Source organism: Phalacrocorax aristotelis, chromosome 3 (genome assembly GCF_949628215.1).
Source record: "Phalacrocorax aristotelis chromosome 3, bGulAri2.1, whole genome shotgun sequence".
Lineage (NCBI taxonomy): Eukaryota > Metazoa > Chordata > Aves > Suliformes > Phalacrocoracidae > Phalacrocorax > Phalacrocorax aristotelis.
Window position 1 is genome coordinate 27943591 of NC_134278.1, and position 18178 is coordinate 27961768.

Genomic DNA, 18178 nt, shown 5'->3' on the forward strand with positions numbered 1-18178 from the left:
GGACTTTTGCTCACTTACGTTAATAGTAAAATTGGCCCAAAAACATAACCTACCTTGACCACAAACCTTTGTTAAAATAAACAACTATGACTGCTTTAACCAGCAAGTATGGACTAATATTTACAAGTTCCACTTTAATTTTCTCATAAGCCCTTACAAGCACAAGAAAAAAACCTGATGAATCACAGTTTTGTATAAGCTCTCACCTGTTGTTTGCTTGAGAAGCTCTAAGCCATTTTGTATAGCCAAATCAACATTTTGTTTTCTAAGAAGAATCTCTTCCTGAAGGTCCTAAGAGATAAGGTCATTTGTGTTAGCACAGACATAAAAAAATTGTATTACTTTTATTTGGAATAAGCATATTGCCATTTTAAACAAAATAGGAAAATAATAAATGAAAAATAAATGAAGTGTGGAAATATAAATCAAACTTTAAAATAAATTAAATAATAAATGAACAGAAATCAAAATACCAGTAGTTCAGAGTGCTGCTTCTCAAGCAATTCTGTGTTGCAATCTTGGACTGACAATTTGCTCAGTTTATCATGGATTTCATTCAGCCAGTTCATCAATTCAACTTCGTCCTCCCCAAAAATCTGAGCATTGCTGTAAGCTTGCTGGAGAAGTTCAGACCTGCTGTTGCTCTTCTCTTGAATCTCAATGTATCGGGCCTGAGAAGAATCTAGCTTTTCCTGCACCATATCTTTATCTTCCCTGGAGCTCATAGTCTTTAGAGACTGACCAGTGCTAATGGCCTGAAGTAAACTCTTATTGTGAGCTAGGACATCATCTTCTAGGGCCTATTTTTTTTTTTTTAAATAATGAAGAAGAATGGAAAAGAAAATCAGAAAAACAAAAGAAATGTAAGTGGAACTCAATAAAAACTGAATGAAAAAGGACATATTGCCAATGTAAATATATAAAACTCAAATTACAGAAAAAAACTGAGTATGGTAAAACACAGGTACACTGCAACAACTCTGCCAGTTGCGTTGTACTTTACAGAACTGTCTAAAAAGAATGACACAATGAGGGGTGTGTAGCTTATATCTTACTTTATGCTGAGAAATTTGCTGCTGCAGTTTGGAGGCCTGCGTTCCAATGGGTTCTGCATTTGCAAGCCTCTTCTCTGTGGCAGTCAGCCACTCCACCAGTGGCTCTAGAGCTTCGTGGAACTGCTGTGCTACCACCGAGATGCCTTCCAACTGACGGTTCCTATCAACACGCCAAGAGAAAGGTTATTTTTTGTGATGAAGTAAGTGTGAAAATAATTTTTAAAAAGGCACCTTGAATCCTTCAAAAAAAAGAAAAAAGAAATAATCCTCACTTACTGTAAGAACCAGTCACCAAATGAAATAAAAAAAAGCAAGGTAAAGTAAAAATCAAATAAAATTTAAAAAAACTCCAAAGCTGTTTGAAACTTTTAGCTAATATGCAAGTTTTGCAAATAAAAAAGAATACAACTTCATTCATATACTTTTTGCTAAAGATAATCTACCACTCAATTCTGCAAAACATTGTTTTACACCCAATTAGGATAGTTCTCAAGTTTCCAAGCTGTCTAAGCATAAAGTTACATTCCCTTGACTATTATACATGTTTTAAAGTTAGGCAAAGGCTTTACTGAACCAGAACATACTGTCATGGTTCCTCAGCATTGTAAAATATCTTTAAACATTTGTTCACTGATGTGAACAGAACTCTTTGGCTCTACTTTTGCATCTCTTGTTCTGGATAAGAGCTCTCAATGAAGTTAGTAAGACAACATTAATAAAGCACAGAGACTTGACCTCCAAAAAATAAAAAAGCAGTATCTATAACATTTCTATTTCAGATGACTACATTTCAGAGAAAGCTCCTGATTACAGAAAGAGTCTTCTCTACAACCACTGCTGAACAAGTTTCATTTAAACACACTTTTAAGAGAGGTTTGCCCTACATGAAAAACAGAACTACATTGTCTTTCAGATGGGGATCTCACTCCAGATAAAAGCTATGTTTATATGTGCTTCCCAAGGCTTATAAACAAGGTAGACTTGACAGACTAAGCCACAGAACACTCAGTGAAGTACTCTATAGCTTTCAAAATCATGCTCAAACCTCCTCCTCTTTTCTAGAGATCAGCCAAAGAAAAATGGAGATGGGCTTGTGGCTAATAGATGGCTTGGAAAGAGCTACAATTTGATTTTTCATTAAATATCAGCAGACTGGAAGAATACTATTAAATTAAACATGACATTAACATTTACCCCAGCTAATGAGTCAGATCCCTTCAATTAAAAGAAAAAAAAAAAAGAAAAGAAAGAAGGAAATAATGGTCCATTATCAGTTGACTCTACTAATTAAATAATCATATTATTAGTTTGAGGTAACAAGAGGTTCAGAGTAAAGGAACTAAAGAGAGGCTACCAGAAGGAGGAGACGACAACAGAGGTGAGTTCAATGCTACCCTAGGTGCCCAAATCCCAACACATCAATTTGTTCTTCACTCTAAAGCTTCACTGCTCACTTAAAATTCCTTTTCAACTTTCCAATTCCTTTCTTGTTCTCAATTATATGTCTTCTTGAGGCCACCTCTTACACACTCTCTTCTCTCTACTCTGAACAAGGCTGTCCTTTTTCAAATCCCCATCCACAAAACACATTCAGCGACCCCTTCAACACAGATTTCTTCAAAGACACTTTACAGTTCATAACTTTCCAGGTGTTTTATATGTCGACAAACAACTCAAATCTAAGTGTGTGTTTATAGGTATGTACTGCGTGTATGGTTTTTTGGATTGGGTTCTTTTTTTAAATTGGAACTTGAATTGGACTGCAAGGTCTGTAAGAGAGTGTTTTCTGTGTTGCTAGAATATATCTACATACTTTGATGGTCCTTTTTCTTCTTGAGAACTAAGGGAGCTCAGCACCTTGCGTAAGTACATCAGCAACTGACAGCATGAGGGTCTTTAAGTTGAAGAAACTAATTATATGGATAACATCAAACAGAAAAGGGGAAGAAATGTTGAGTGTCCCTTCTTTGTAGGAACATGTCAGGATTTTGAAGTTCCAAGGGAACATCATTATTATTAAAGTGTAAAATTTGTACTTGATTCTATGCAAAACAGATTCTTGCATCAAGAAACTTGCATTCTAACGAATTAACAAAGATAAAATATTCAGAAGATATACATGCAGTTTACCTTAGAAGACTGTAGAATCTCAGGCTAAACTTTTTCTAAAAGCCTTTGGTCTGTTCAAGTCACTTCTCTCCACTTTTCCTTCAGAGTACCTATTCTATCGACATCAAGGTACCATAGTGTAATATAATAACAAGAATGATAGTACTTCCAAGATTTCACACCACAGAGTTCCACATGCTGCTTCTAATCATCTATCACATACTACGTCTACATTTTTCAAATCTATGAAAGAATTTCAAATACCTTGTTTCAGCTTTACTGAGCAATGCATCCCATCGACTATCCAGGAAGCTCAACTGTTTCAAAATTTTCACTCTATCAGCAGGTTCTGCTGACTCTGCAATTTTCTCCCCTTCACGCTTGATTACCTCAACAGTAGGCTTGCGGTCATCCAGCAACCTCTGGAGAAGCTACAGAGAAAGCAATCAGGCGCCAGGTTATTTAAAACATTGTAATAACACAAGTGTAAAACCAGAAGGAGCTAGACTTCTTGAAAACCTGTTAAAGCAACAACAACAACAAAAAACCCCCAAAAAACCCCAATGCTTATATCTTGATGGAAGTGTGAATAATGCTAATCAAAGAGACACACCAACCCACACCCTCCCGCCCCACAACACACGCTCATTTCAGTTTCTCAATTGTTTTGCTATGAACAGCAGAGTTTCACCAAGCCCAAACAACCTTCTTGGTTTCCATGGGGTAAAGATGTGTGGCAGCCTGAAGAGTGAACATATAGAGGAAGAAGTTCTATTTAATACCATTGAGGGGGGGGCAAAAGGTATTTAAAGTATCTGATACATTTTATAGGTACATTTTTGAGAAAGCTGCATGCCCTTCTAGATTTGGCAACACAAAGATAATTCTGATATACAATAGTTTTTATATCTATTTTCCTATCTATATAATTGACTCTTCACTTTGAGATACAACTGAGTTCACTGATCTAGTCCAGTAAATTAGCTAATCCACAGAGAATAAAACACACCTCTTGAAAATCCTCCCTTCCTCCATTCTCTAGTTGCCTTTGGTAACATTACTATTTTGCCTCTGCAGATATCCCATCATGACAATGTGTACTGACCATAACTTCATATTAAATCTCTGGGTGGCAGTGGGCCACACAGTCCAACTGCATGGGCTATATGTTTCATGAGCTACATTATCATCCTTTTTTCTACAACCGTTATGAAAATCTGCAAAAGTTGACAGCGCTGATGGCGCTTCTACGTTAACCATTAGCACAGGCCATTTCCCAACAGCATTCCAACTAATTACCAACAACAATCAGATCACAATCGGGATCAAGAGCCAAGTACTGAATTCCATGATGTGCAATATTAGTTTGGAAGTATTACAATGAAAATGTACTACTTTTTATTTCCTACTTTCCAAAGAGCCAAACACTGGATTTTATACTTTCTCTTTTTCGAGGGGACCTTTAGCAATCCTTTCCAGATAGCGCTAATAATTCTAACCAGAGTGTCACTCTATCTTATATCCGAGAACATGAGCACCTCTCCCAACCCTGGACAGATTCTTGAGTATCGAGCAGATGGCTGCTTTAAACACCTCAGCACACTTCAATGTAATATAATACACTTGAATAGATTTTATGCTTTGCCAAAAACTGGGAATTTATTCTTATTGATCCAGTGGAAGGAAAGATATTCTGAATGCATTTCACTTACTTTCTGTTCTTGTATTTGGGCCTTCACAACTTTGAATTCAGCAGATGGTGGTTTCTGATTAGCCACAAGGTCTTCTGTATCGATGAGCCAGCTAAGCAGAGATTCAAGTGCATCCTGAAATCTCCCACAGTGAAGGAGAGCTTCCTGCAACTGCGCAGCACGCTGGGCGACCTGAAAAAAAGTAGACGATTGGACTGTGCTCATCTTTTTTTTTTTAATGTAAAATAAGTGGCCAAAATCCATAGAACATCTGGCAATACCACTAACAAATACCCTCATTTTCGTAGCTATTCATAACAGTACTACGGCACAATTTAGCACTGGGGCTACAGACTTCCAATGAAAGGAGGCTGACTCCCAGTAAATCAAACTACTGTAGTAGCTCTTTAGCTATATAAAACAGGAGTATCTCTTGTACAGTATTATGAAGTATACTGACAGGATGTTTTTGTTTCAGATGGTCTTTATTTTCCTTACAGAAAGGCCGAGCCAGGAACCCAAAATAGCAACTCTTAATAAGGGGCAATAATCCCTCCAAAGGGAAGAAAAAATAGGAAAGGAGAAGGAAGACAGGTGAACCACAGGTGTCTGTGGTTCTGCTGCATCACTCCTTCAGGAAGACAGAGCAGAGGAAAATTAGTGTCTTTTCTACAGCCTACCCTTTCCGTTTTCCAGCAACAGCTACTGCTGAAAAAGGGCTCTTCAAAAGCACAGAACAACATCTACAGTCAGTTTTACAAAGCAGTGGTACCTTCCGACATCTCAAGCAATAAAATCCTTAAGGTGCTATAAAGGAAATGTGCCACTACACACAACGCTGGGCTCTATTGCTGCTCCGTACACTACACGGGTTCAACGGGGTGCATGAACAAATACAACAGAGTGAAAAAAAACACGTGAACGAAGACTGAAGACGAACTATTTGGAAGTGACTGACTACAAATGACACAGGTACCCTTCCCATGAATGTGTCACAACCGCAGTCTCTTTGGATTATCAAACTTCCCTGCTCTGCTTAAGCAGGAAGGAACACATAGTCCTAGAGCAGTCTTTCATGAATAAAAATCCAGGACAGACCTACAGAAAGTTTGACAAAATCTTATAAATGATAGTAATACCTCTGGCTACTAGTGATAAAAATCTTATCCTCAGAATCACCAACAAAGTGATTATGTAAAGTAATATAATTCATATTCTTAGTGAATATTTAATTTCCTGTTTTTTGAAGGATATCAGCAAGCAAATAATCAAAAGGCAGAAGAGTATACAATAACAACCTTCTTATTAAGAGTCTTCCATCGGGTGTTGACATCTTCAAGGTCGTGTTCAAGGTTTTCTGTGTTGGTACTTTTAGCAGCACTTTGAATAAGGCCTTGACCCAACCAATTTACCTCCTGTTGTTTTATTTGTAGGGGTTCAATTTCTTCTTTCTGGAATACCTGCAGTTGAAATCCAAGACACACATAAAGCATCGTATCTTCTGACATAAAATGCCTCTAGTGTTTACAGCACAGTATGCAACAAAAATACTGCTGAAAATTAGTGTCTAGAAGAAAGGAAACCATTCTTCAACAGCACCTTCCTAAAAAAAATTAATAAATTTAAACAGAGTAATGCAGTGTACCACAGAGGGAAAATGATGTACGTTTCAGACAGGAAGGAAAGAGAGAGAGAGGAAGGGGGAAAGTTTTTTTTTAAAAAAGAACTTCTAATGGGAGGGGACACCAAACAAGAAACTCATCTATCTGTTTAATTATCTATATACAAAATCTATCAAAAAATGGCACAGAAGGATTGTTAAGTTGTCCTCAAATAAACAAACACGTACACACCCGCCAGGAGAGACAACTTTCCCCTATTTAGGACAAAAGCAAAAGTTTTATGTTAAAGAAGCAGTGAAGGAAGAGATATTTTAAGGCAGTTTTTAGGAGAATATAGTGGTAACAAGTGAGGAGGAGGCAATACAGATGCTGCTAAAACAGTATCCCAGCAGACACCAGGAGAATGGGTTTTCATTCAGAGGGATATTCTTGCAAATTGCCAGGGCTTTGACCGTACCCAAACAACAGTTTGAGCAGCTTTCTGTTTGCTTTATTTCAGTCTTTCAGGTATTTAAGCTTTTTCAGAGCCAGATTATTACCATTAGCAACAGCAATGTAAATCACCATTTGTATTCAGCTGCATTAGGCTGCAGTGACACCAGTGTCAATGAGATCAGAAAATGGCCCGAAGCCCCTGAATTAATTACACACGCCAGTGAAAAATAACCAATGAATAAACAATGCTAAAGAATGCTCAACTTTTGACCCTAAATCCTTCTGTTTCTATAGCAGCATTCAGTAACAGTTTTGGTGTACACTTAGTGCATTCAAAGCAACCTTTCTCAGCACCCTGAAAAGCAGGGACCACTTTGAACACATCCGTGACTCTCCTCTTTTGCACCAGAGTGTGGCAAGTGATTGCTTTTAAAGCAGCAGACCTCAGGTGGCTGAGCACGCTTCCACCAGCTTGACAAGTCAATCTAGAAGCGAGAGCAACTACACTAAACACGAGGGGGAAAATAAATTAAGCACCCTTAAGACTTTTGTTCCTACGGATGAAAAACCCTGAAAACTCTAAGACTGTGGTTACATGAAAACTGAGAGTGCAACCGATTGGCTGCTCCCAGAAGAAGCAAAACGCTTCTATTTTTCTTGACCGTAGGGTAGGGAGGAGGCAGAATAATATTTCCACACAGAATCAATAACAAATTCTTCTTTTATGTGCCATAAAGCCTCATCTTTTGAGAGCAACGTCCTACTAGAGAGAGGACTGATCTCCATAATCTGCCCTTTAAAAACGCATGCATTCTTCGCAGAGAGAGGCTTAAAATAAATTACAATTATTGCTGAGGCCAAAGTTTACCAGAACAACTTAGCAACAAAGCTTGAAGTATCTCAGATTTCAACCAGAGTGGGAAGAAAAAAATTACAGACCCGGCGAACACCCTTTCCTTATTACAAAGCTTCACTTCTTACTCTCTTACCTCATCCACCGCTCGCAAAGCGCTGCAAGAGCCTGAGCTTGTAAAATACTACCGTAACGTCAGATCTGCTTTCTGGCACGCAAACGCAAAAGGCGGCTTCCAGAGCAGGCGGTGAGCCTTTAATCTGCCTGCTTTGGAAACCACAACAATCTGATACTGTTGCTTATACCTTGAAGAGCAAGGCTGCCGGGGCTGCAGCTGCCCCGGAATGGCACTGCCTGGGAGCCCCCTCCCTCCCTCCACACCACCGACACGGGTGCACGGAGGAGACCCTCCGCGTCAGGAATAACAGGCACCAGCTGGGCAATAAATAACCCTGCCCCACACAGCTGGAAGTCATCATTCCTCTCAGAATTTGCCCCTAATTCATTTTCTGAACGGACCACCTCACCTACTTCGGACATCCCATGTGTGCTGTGCAAATGACACTGATAACTGCATCTGCCAAATTAATAAAAAATAACATTTTTGCGACGACAACAAAACTTAAAGAAAGCTTTAAGCAAATATCTTTAAGGCTGCCTTACAACTATTTCACAAATCTATGTTTTTTGGTTTTTTTAGATTACCTTGTTAGACAACAGGCCATTGCAAACTGTATCCAAGGTTTCTTGGATGCCAGGAGTCCAGATAGTGCCTTTACTTCTCCCTGGGATAGCTTTTGGACAGTTTACAGTACTATCTAACTCAAGCTGTTGAACAGAAAATGCCATTCCATTTGAGCCTGTACATGCTATACTGGATTCCTCTGTATCAGCTAAAACCTCGTATTTCGCTAAATCCAAGTCCCTAGTATTTACAGCAACATTTGTGTAGTAAACATCTACGTGATGTTGGGCATCATCCACATACTCCTTCTCTACTGTTGTGATTCGTGTTTTAATTTTTTCATGAATTTCAAATGCATTTTCCCCTTGATTTTTGTCGGGGTTAGTACTTCTTCCATCACTTTGAAGAGGATCTTCATGTGACAGAGTTTTCTCTTTGAAACCTTGTAAGCGAGAGTATTTTCCAGTCATCTCCTCCTGATCACTCTCACATGTCTGTGTATTGCTTTGCTTTACTTTTCCAGAGGGTAAAATGTCATGCAAAGCCAATCTGCAGCTTTCTTTGACATGGACACTACTGCTTGTAAGCAGTGGGGTTTGCTGCTCCCTGCAAATTGCTGGGGAATATGGTCTGAACTGACTTACTGCATGGAGATCTTCTGCAGAAGATAAACTTTGTATTTGAGCTTGCTCCCCTGCTAACAGTGTATCTTGGTTTTCTTCCCTTTCTGTTGGAGGGCTGCATAAACCAGAATCATCCTCTTCCGAGGTAAGAGAATTCGTACCCCATTTGCATTTGCCAGATCTAGCTGTATCTGACATATCGGCAGTTTCATTAAAGGAGCATTCGCTTTTATTTGTGAAATCTGAAAAGTTGGGCGGAACAAACGTTCTCCATGATCGCCTATGTTCCTTCTTTTCTGCATGAGACTTTGGTTTGGGTAATCCAGCTGTCCGAATTATATCGCTGTTCAATTTGAGAGCATCAAAGATCATTTTTTCATCTAACTTGTTAGCTTCACGGCTTCGGAGCTCAAAAACACTGGACGAGGTAAGGGCACCATTGGAGCACAAAGTGCTGATGTCCAGTGTTCTGTGACTGTAGGGTAAGGTCCTGTCCGTGAAATGCCTCGATGAGAGGCTGCCCTTGGAGCCTGAATCGATCTGCTCATTCAGCCGCACAGTGTCATAGATGGACCTCTGAGGAACATAGCAGTCCTCAATATTTAGATCTTCATCTTCTTCCCCTTTGCCAACACATGGAGGATTCTGACGTAGACAGTCTGGCCTGCTAAGCGGCTTCCCCATCTTGAAAGTATTCGCACAAGTACACCACTATACCTCCGTTTTCATGGATACCGGGGAAACATTTAAAAAACACTAGTGCTCTAAGAATTATAGTAAACTTGCCTGCAGCACAAGATGCATAGAGACAAAATATACATCATAACTTATGAGGTGGTTGAGGTCATTCATAATCAGTGCATCAGTTTAAATGCAACTTTACCTGGACGTGAGGTTCCCCCCCCCCTCTAAAATATAAAGTGCTTCAGTAAGAAAGTCACAGAAATCTTCCAATGTCACAGAAAAACAAAGTATAGCAAAACCGAGCAGTGGCTCAAATATTTAAAATACTCCATGGAAGGCTTCCTTTATATTTCCAGGTCAGAATCTGTATCTGAAATCTCCTGATTAAGCCTTCCAAACGAACAAGCGTTACGGAAGGCAGTGCATTATCTTCTGCAGGTGACGGCTTAACTGTAATCCTTTTAACTGGTTTGCAGAGTCCCATCTCCTTTATAAATAAAACATGGTGCGGCAGCTTAAAAAGACAGAATCCACAGTGGCTATGTACGGTCCAGACCAAGGCACGGAGAAGATTTTGGGCGGGGGGGGGGGGAATAAGTTAAACCCAGAACAGTGAGAATAATAAACCAGACCTTTACTTTTTTTGGCAGTAGCTATAAATAACCTTGATCCGACAGGCTGCTTATCCTCCTCTTGTACCAGGCTTGTCCGTGGTGCCTCCACAAGTCCCCCAGGAAAACATCACTTTCTAGCAGCCAAGCCAACGCACCCTTCCAGCAGAGAGTCGGAAAACAAACGTTTTCAGACCGATTCTCCCAACAGCATCCCGGAGAGCTGCGTAAGGCAACTGCAGAGCAGAGCAGGCGCGGCGTGTCCCCCCGAAGGCACGGCAGGTTTGCAGTCGGCAGGTCGCGACTGCGAGCAGCAGCTAATGGGCTGCCCTCCCTCCTCCCTCCTCATCTCTGAGGCGCAGCTGCGAAGGCGGCGGCGGCGGAGGGAACCCCCCCCCCTCAGCGAGCGCCGGCGCGAACCGCGCCCCCGGTCACCCCGCTCCCCCAGCGCCGAGCTGCCAGAAACGCCCCGTTTCGCTCCTCAGGCAACATCTGCTACCGGCCCCCTCCCCCGCCCGCTCCTTATCTCCTCGGCCCCCCGCGCCCTCGCTGCTCGCTCAGGGCTCCGCCGGTGCCGTGCGGCGGGGGGCGGGCGGCGGCATGAGGCACGCCCCGGCCCGGCGGCAGGAGCGCGGCGGCGCTGGCCCTGAGGCGCCCCGCCGTCCCATCCCGGGGAGGGGGGGGAGGGGAGGCGGGCAGGGCGAGGCGGCACCGCGCCGGTCGGCTCGCGTTCCTCAGCGAAACTCTGGTAACCAGCCGCCATCCTCCGAACCACCGCCCGCACCCCATCACCCCTCTGAGAAAGCCGTCATTTGAACGGACACTGCCCCACGAAAATTTAAGTAAAAGTTTATCCGCGTATTATTTTTAAAATCCCCCAAACTCCTCTTCAGGGATTACACCTGGGAATAGCTACGTATTCCCCCGTTTGACAAACAACGAGGAATGTCCAGTCCAGTTTTGATTCTCTTCAGTCTCGATTCCTGGCTCTGAGGCAACAGCTTAGTGACATCGTCTGACGGGACAACCCACCGTCCAAGGAAGATGGCAGAGCCAAGCCACCCTGCTCCCCCCGAAACGTTAAAAAGGTAGAAAAAGGTATCTATATTCGGAAAACTTCTTTTTTATGGGACTTGGAACGGCACAAAAGCAGCCAAACAGGACAAAGATTCAGGTTTTGGACATTTACATCGTTTAAATACCTGTTCAACACTTTGCATCTATGCTTCTAGCTCATAATCATGTAGGTGAAGGGTCAGGAGACTTGCGGGTAACTCGCCAACAGCACAGGCGAAGCTGTCCAGACCAAGCTGCTCTGCACCAGTACTGATGACCAGAGACCGGCGCTGCCTGTCTGACAGCAGCCACGGGTTACAGTGACAATCCAGACCTCGGTTTAAGGACAGCATATGGCACTTAGTGCTAAAACTTAACATAGGGCATTAACTACAATGAGCTGGAGCAGGATACACTGTATGCAAGAAATCAAACACACCACACATCTTGTTTATTCATTTACTTGATATACAGTCAGCTACATATCAAAATACTAAAGTCATGTAAGAAAAATTCTGTCTTCCTCCTCCCAGGTGAGCAGCCATAACATTAAAATTATGCCACACAGATACCTCTGGATTCTCTAGTTGAGAATATAGACTACAATGGTAAAGATCAGAAAAGCATTTCTGAGGTCATTTCACCGGTGCTTATTCTCACCCAAAACACCCACAAACAGATCCTTATTGAATTCAAGGAGTGCTGCACCATTTTATAGGGGTAGTATGTATCTGAAATTGGTCTGTATTTGTTCAGCAGCAAAATTATTTTATTAACATTTTTTAAATGTTACCATTTTTCACCATATCTACTGAAGACTTTCGTATGATGTATAGTCACTTTCAAATGCAACAACAGTTTCTTATTTTACCTTTGCTTTTCAATACAGACCCTAACTGTAGTAAACCCCAAGGAAGGTTAGTATCTTTTTGCAGGGTTTGTAAACCTGCGCATGGGAAATGCAACACTTTTAATTTCTTACTGGGCATAAAGAGAAACCTCTGATTAGTCTTTCAACATTATCTGCCTTCAAAGTGAAAATCAGAGGACACAAACCCACTACACAACTAACGTAAGCCAATTAAGATCTTAGTTCAAGCTCATTGGCAAGAATACTCAGGCTAGCTGAAAGTTCCTATAAAGCCCAATTAGAAGGCAACCTCCAACGACTACATCAACTTTTGTTCTGAATATAAAAGCAAAAATCAAATGAACCATATACCGATGAAAGCTGTAACAGCACCATGATGGTTTTACTAAGAAGAATGCCTTTTAATGGCAGTACAAAGAATTGTGCAAAGGTTTCAAGTAGTAAAATAATTCAACGTCTGGGTTTTTTTTTCCTCTGTTTCAGAGAGAAACTAGCCGCAAGTACTGCTCCTACCACAAACATCCTAGCACTGTGTGGCTACCCGAACCCAGGGCGTTTGGTTTAGCCCGTTTGCACAATGCTGTTTTGCTTTTGAAGGAAGGTGGCAGGCTCACTGTACCTCAATAGACCTGTTTTACTGACATTTTCTTTTAGTACCAATTTGCACTGCGTACAGACTTTGGGGAAAAAATGTCTAACAAAGCTGAGTTAATTAGTAATTAATTTTGTGTGTTTTATATTAATTGAGACAAATTCTTCAGTTGATTATACTCTTCCTGGAGTAATTTGTGAAGTAGGAGTCACGGTTCTACTTTCAAATGAACTCCACTGGAGATTTTAATTTTTAAAAAGCAAATTTTATCTCTGCATTGTAAATAAATATAGTTTAACACTGACAATAGCTACTTTCAATTTAATACTCTATACTGACTGGAATAAGTAGATTACAAAGAACAACTATAAATAAAACAAGTATGTATATGTGTGCATATATATATTTTCATATATATGAAATACAACTCAAAGCCTGTTTATTTTTTTAAAATAACTGCATTTTAATGTCATGCCAAGAAGGTGCACAAAGCTCTAACTCTTTGTACATAAAAATCCGTCGAACCACAAAAACCACCTCTGGCCCACTACAGGAGATCCTTCCCCGAAGAGACCAATGATTTCATGTGAATAAATTTATCTACTAAAGACCAACTCTTTTGCTTTACTCTTGAGGAATAGAAGCTGATTGTACTTGACCACAGAAGCTAAAGACATAGGGAGCTAGACTGTGGTTTTGTGGCCACAGCCACATTTTCAGGTTGTGTGTGTTTGCGTACGTGCACAAACATGTGAGCAAATACACTGCGAGCTGAGCAGGATTTGCGGGAGCCAGTCTCCCTACAGTTTGCTGCCTCAGGTAAAATTGCTCTCTGGAATGGTAAAGAGTATGAAGAGGTACATTACCTACTGTAATTTTGCTGTGCCCCAGTAGCACTCGCACCAGAGTATTAGGAAAGTAATTTTTGACCTTGATCCTCCTGCTATCAGCATCCCTTTGCTACCTACCACCCTCACCTGGTTAGAATTTCCCACTCGGGTCTTCCTGTTTCCTTTCTTCAAAGGCTCCCCTCTCAGCTTCTTTATTCCTGCATTTGCTGTTCACTTATTTAAACAACCCCTTCACCTTTTCATCGTTTTTCACCTCCTGTTTAATGGCATTGTGTTTTCACTCATAAGCAAAAAGCATGGCCTGAAATAGTTGCTTCCAGCAAAACACATTTCTAAGCTTTTAAGTACCTAATATAAATACAGTCCTGGAGTAGACTTCTGAATATAAACATGCTACTATCTCTGGTCTCCTTTATGCCTCTCCAGGTTTTTTGGTCTTTTTACCATACAAGTTCTTTGGCTGCAGGGACACTATCTCTCCACAGGTCTGCACAGACCAGACAAGGCTCTCACTCCTGAACTGTACGATTGCTGTGACTTGTCCAATGCCCTGACAAAGTACGACACTGAGACAACACACAGGGAACTGGATTCTTCTGCTGTCTGCTCATCAGGTTGCTTCCCCCTAAAAGCATTGCTCTTTGTAGCCAAAAAAAGTCTTGTATATATAGTAACGAAGACCTGAGGCTGCATCTAGTGTTTGAAAACACAAGAAGTGTGGTAAAATCAGAGATCAGAAACCAGCTACAGCTGAAATCCTGTACAGTCAGCATAAGCAAGAGCAATCACAGTAGGAGGTTTTGCTATTTTCTGATATCCAAAGTGTTTTACTAACCATATACAAAGAAAAGCCATTTGTTTCTCTTTTAAATTGAGATAGACATGTTAGGACAGACTGGCATACAATTTTAATCCTCCTAGTCTAATGGAATCTCCTCATAATGTAACTATTTGTTCAAGATTTTTGTCTCTATTTATGCATTCTGGAAGTTCTTCAAAACTCATAGTAACTTGCATCCGAAATTCCCACATTGAAGTTTTCAGTTTTAGTTTTTCTTTCTAATAGGGCTTAGTTTAAACAAGCAAAATGCACCCTCTGTCGGGCCAAGCATGCAATGACTTTTTTCCCAAGGTCATCTTTTTAACAGCATGGTTTATCAAATCCTGTTATGAAGGTTTGTTTTTATGATTAACGGTGAACTAATGTACAAATCATACAAACATTTGAATTAGTATTAGACTGAAATGAAACCAAAGCAGCACAGAATATTCAGTGCTACTATATAGCCATTAGGAGATTTATGATCTCATTCAAACATGCTTACATCTGTAGGATTTATAAATCTTTCCAGTGAGCGCTGGAAATACATTCATTGTAACCTAAAATGAGCAATTATCTGTATTTCACTTCAGCACCAACGCACAATTTACACCCACCATCACTGCGATGCATTTTTTTGAGCTGGGCAAGAATTGCAAACTGGCGTATTAAAAAAAGCTATGCACAGAAGCTGCAAAGTACATTTTGGATAAGGAAGCTACAGTAAACTCCCAATATAAAAGGAGGCTTATTTCACCTGATTTCTTCTTACCAGGATTTTTCTAGGTAAGGGGGGGTTTCAGTGAGCTAAAACTGGCCAGTCTATCAGAACAGAAAATGGCAAAAGGTAAAGTCTTAAGCCTACATATGCTGATGCCTATACCCATGTGAAAAAACTAAACTACTCAGATTAGCAAAGCAAATATGGGCTGGTATGTGAACACTGGAGTCTAAAACTCACACCACAGTGAAGAAGAAATTTGTGTAATATATCGACATCAGAATAGAGACAATATGCAGTTCTCAAAAACAGAAAAGGTACATGGATCGCGTAAGGAAACAAGACAGTGATGAGAGGTGAAGAGGGAACTGGGGTGCAGGAACTGTGAGCTGGGATGCAAAGTTACCAATGTCTGCCAAGCCGCAGCAAAGAAAAGCTGCTCTGGAGCACGAGAAGACACCCCGGTTTAAAACAGGTAAAAAGCATACAGGTAGAACTGGCTGCTGTGAAACAAGACTCCTCCAAGGTCTGCACTTAACCAGTCTGTTTCACAGAGATATTTAATAAAATCACACTGTGGTAGAATACTTTGTGGTAGTAAAAAGAAATCTTCCTACCTTGAATGTATTCAGCTGCTGATTAATAGCCTCTGTTTCCATTCCAACAGGACCTTGTGACTCTTCACGTTCTTCAGCTCTCCCAAGCAGACTAGAAAATTCTTGTAGCTTATGGTAAAACTCCTCAACACGGCTAATAGTACCCTCCACTTGATCTTCCCTGGCTTTTGCTCTGTCTAGTAGCTTGTTACACTGTTTATTTAAAGCTTCCAAGTCTCTTTTTATGCCAACAAGATCAGGAGAAGCTTCAGCTTCTGTGGCTAGCATCATCTTACAGTTTTTATTAGCATTTTCATTATTCATTATAAGATCCTCCAGCTTTTTCAGGAAATGTTTTATGTCCTCTCTCTGTGATTGCAGTACCTCGAGATCTCTCCCCATTGGAGCCATGCTATCAAGTTCATCATCAAACTCTGCAAACTGAGAGAACATCTCTCGGATGCTGTTTTGGAAATGGCCGATTCCCTGAAGTTTTGCCTCTAAGAACGAGCACCTTTCTTCAACCTGCTGGTTCACTGCAGTGTATTCTCGCTCCAAAGATTCAGCTTGGAGCAGAAGGTCAGAAACACCTGCTGAATCAGAAGCTTCTACCACCAGGTCTTGGGCAAGCTTTTTAGCTAAATCAATACAAGGCTTTAAAGCCTGCAAGGTTTTCTGCTGGGCCTGCATCATTGTCAGGTGTTTGTTACTGAATGACTGAGGTCCAAGCGAGTCATGAGCTTCCAGATGCTCTCTGGCACTTTTAAGCTGTTTTTCAGATTCCCTGGAGGATTCCTGGAACTCCTTCAGCATTTGTGCCATATTTTCCAAGCACTCTCTCTTCTTATGTAATTGTTCTGTGACCACATTCACTTTCTGATTAAGCACCTTAGTTTCTTCTTCAACAATTTCTTTATCTGTTTGACTTGCACTGAGCAAACTTTCAGCAGTATTATTTAATAGCTCCACCATCCCATGGTGTTTATCCAGGTCCTTCTGCCAGGCCTTCACCTGAACAATAGAATTCTCTATTTCAACAGGGTTTATGCCAACTTTTAATTCACACAGGTTGCTTTGGCATTTCTCTATCCATGGCTGCAGGTTTTCTACATGCTGCTTGTATTTGAGGGCTTTCTCCAGACAATCTGTTAATTTATCTTGCCTTTCTTTTACCTGCTTATTCATTTCATCCCAGTTACTTCTGAGTGTGGCAATTTGGGACTGTAATGCTGCTTTGTCAGCTCCCTGAGTCTTCTGTAAGATACTTTCTCCTTCTGCAACAATTCTTTCATATGAACTGATCTGATTGGTCATGGTCGTCTTAAAATCTTTCTGTTCTTCAATTAGTGATTGCAAGGTATCAAGTTTGGCTGATACAGGACGAGCCTGGTTCAGCTCTTCTTTCTTTTTGCCTAGCCAAGCCTGAAAGTCCTTAGACATTTGCTGGAACTGATGAGAAGCGGCATACGCTGACTGAAGCTGCTGAACGTGGTTATCTACAAAAAGAGAAGACAGCACAGAGCTTCATTATCAGAACCTGCTAGATTTCAGTGAAGAAATAATAATTAATATTGATTCTATTATGAATGATCATTAATGTAAGGTAAGCTGGTCCTTAGCATGTGGTGTTTGACTGGAAGACAACCAAGTTAGCCCAAGTTTCTTGCAAGGGAGAGGCTTGTGCCTATACAACAGCAGAGCAGTGAAGGCATTTGGACACCACTCAAATGAGGTGAGCTTAGCCAATCAGTGCCTACATGAATCTCATTCAGGCAGATTTTGGGGGTAAAAGACACACAGTTGTGTTTCATGGCATTATGAAGTGTAAGCACAGGGAGTACGAATTAATCTAGCCTAGCAGTGTCTAACTCATGGCCTGCTGGCAATATGCATTCTTAGGGAGATCCTTTGAAGTTCCTTGTGACCAGAGGAAATTAAAAAGCTACAACTGAGGCTGTTAGGGAGAACAAAGTATGATATCAGTTGCAGTGTATTACTTGCTCAGTTCTGTTGTTCACAGGCTAAGGGAAGGCTGCAGACTATGGTCCCTCTTCTATCGCAAGCAGTATTATACAATTACCACTGCGTTTCACCAAGCCATTAACTGGTGCTTGCCTAAAAAGTACCATTTTAGCTTACACTCTGCACCTATGCAGTCAGGTAGCTCAGTGAACAGTGTCTTCTTTTGGTATTCTAATTCACTGAAGATGCACCTGAAGGAAGAGATGAGAAAAGCAGCCCTGCTATCGTGTCAAATTCTCTCCCAAACTGTTTGCTTAAGATCCCAAGTATTGTTTTTATCT

At 40.9% G+C, this 18178-nt stretch overlaps 1 protein-coding gene across 7 annotated transcripts in view; it reads right to left on the reverse strand.

The window, feature by feature from the left end:
- The window catches only part of DST (dystonin), a 316847-nt gene that overhangs the window by 70090 nt on the left and 228579 nt on the right, over nucleotides 1–18178 (reverse strand). For all 7 annotated transcript variants that reach the window (XM_075087012.1, XM_075087006.1, XM_075087009.1 and 4 more), the window contains 7 exons: nucleotides 15897–17371; nucleotides 6154–6315; nucleotides 4877–5047; nucleotides 3429–3595; nucleotides 1056–1215; nucleotides 474–800; nucleotides 207–291 (listed from right to left, as the gene is read on the reverse strand). In XM_075087012.1, the coding sequence (XP_074943113.1) occupies nucleotides 207–291; nucleotides 474–800; nucleotides 1056–1215; nucleotides 3429–3595; nucleotides 4877–5047; nucleotides 6154–6315; nucleotides 15897–17371 (2547 nt within the window). The remainder of the gene's footprint in view (nucleotides 1–206; nucleotides 292–473; nucleotides 801–1055; nucleotides 1216–3428; nucleotides 3596–4876; nucleotides 5048–6153; nucleotides 6316–15896; nucleotides 17372–18178) is intronic.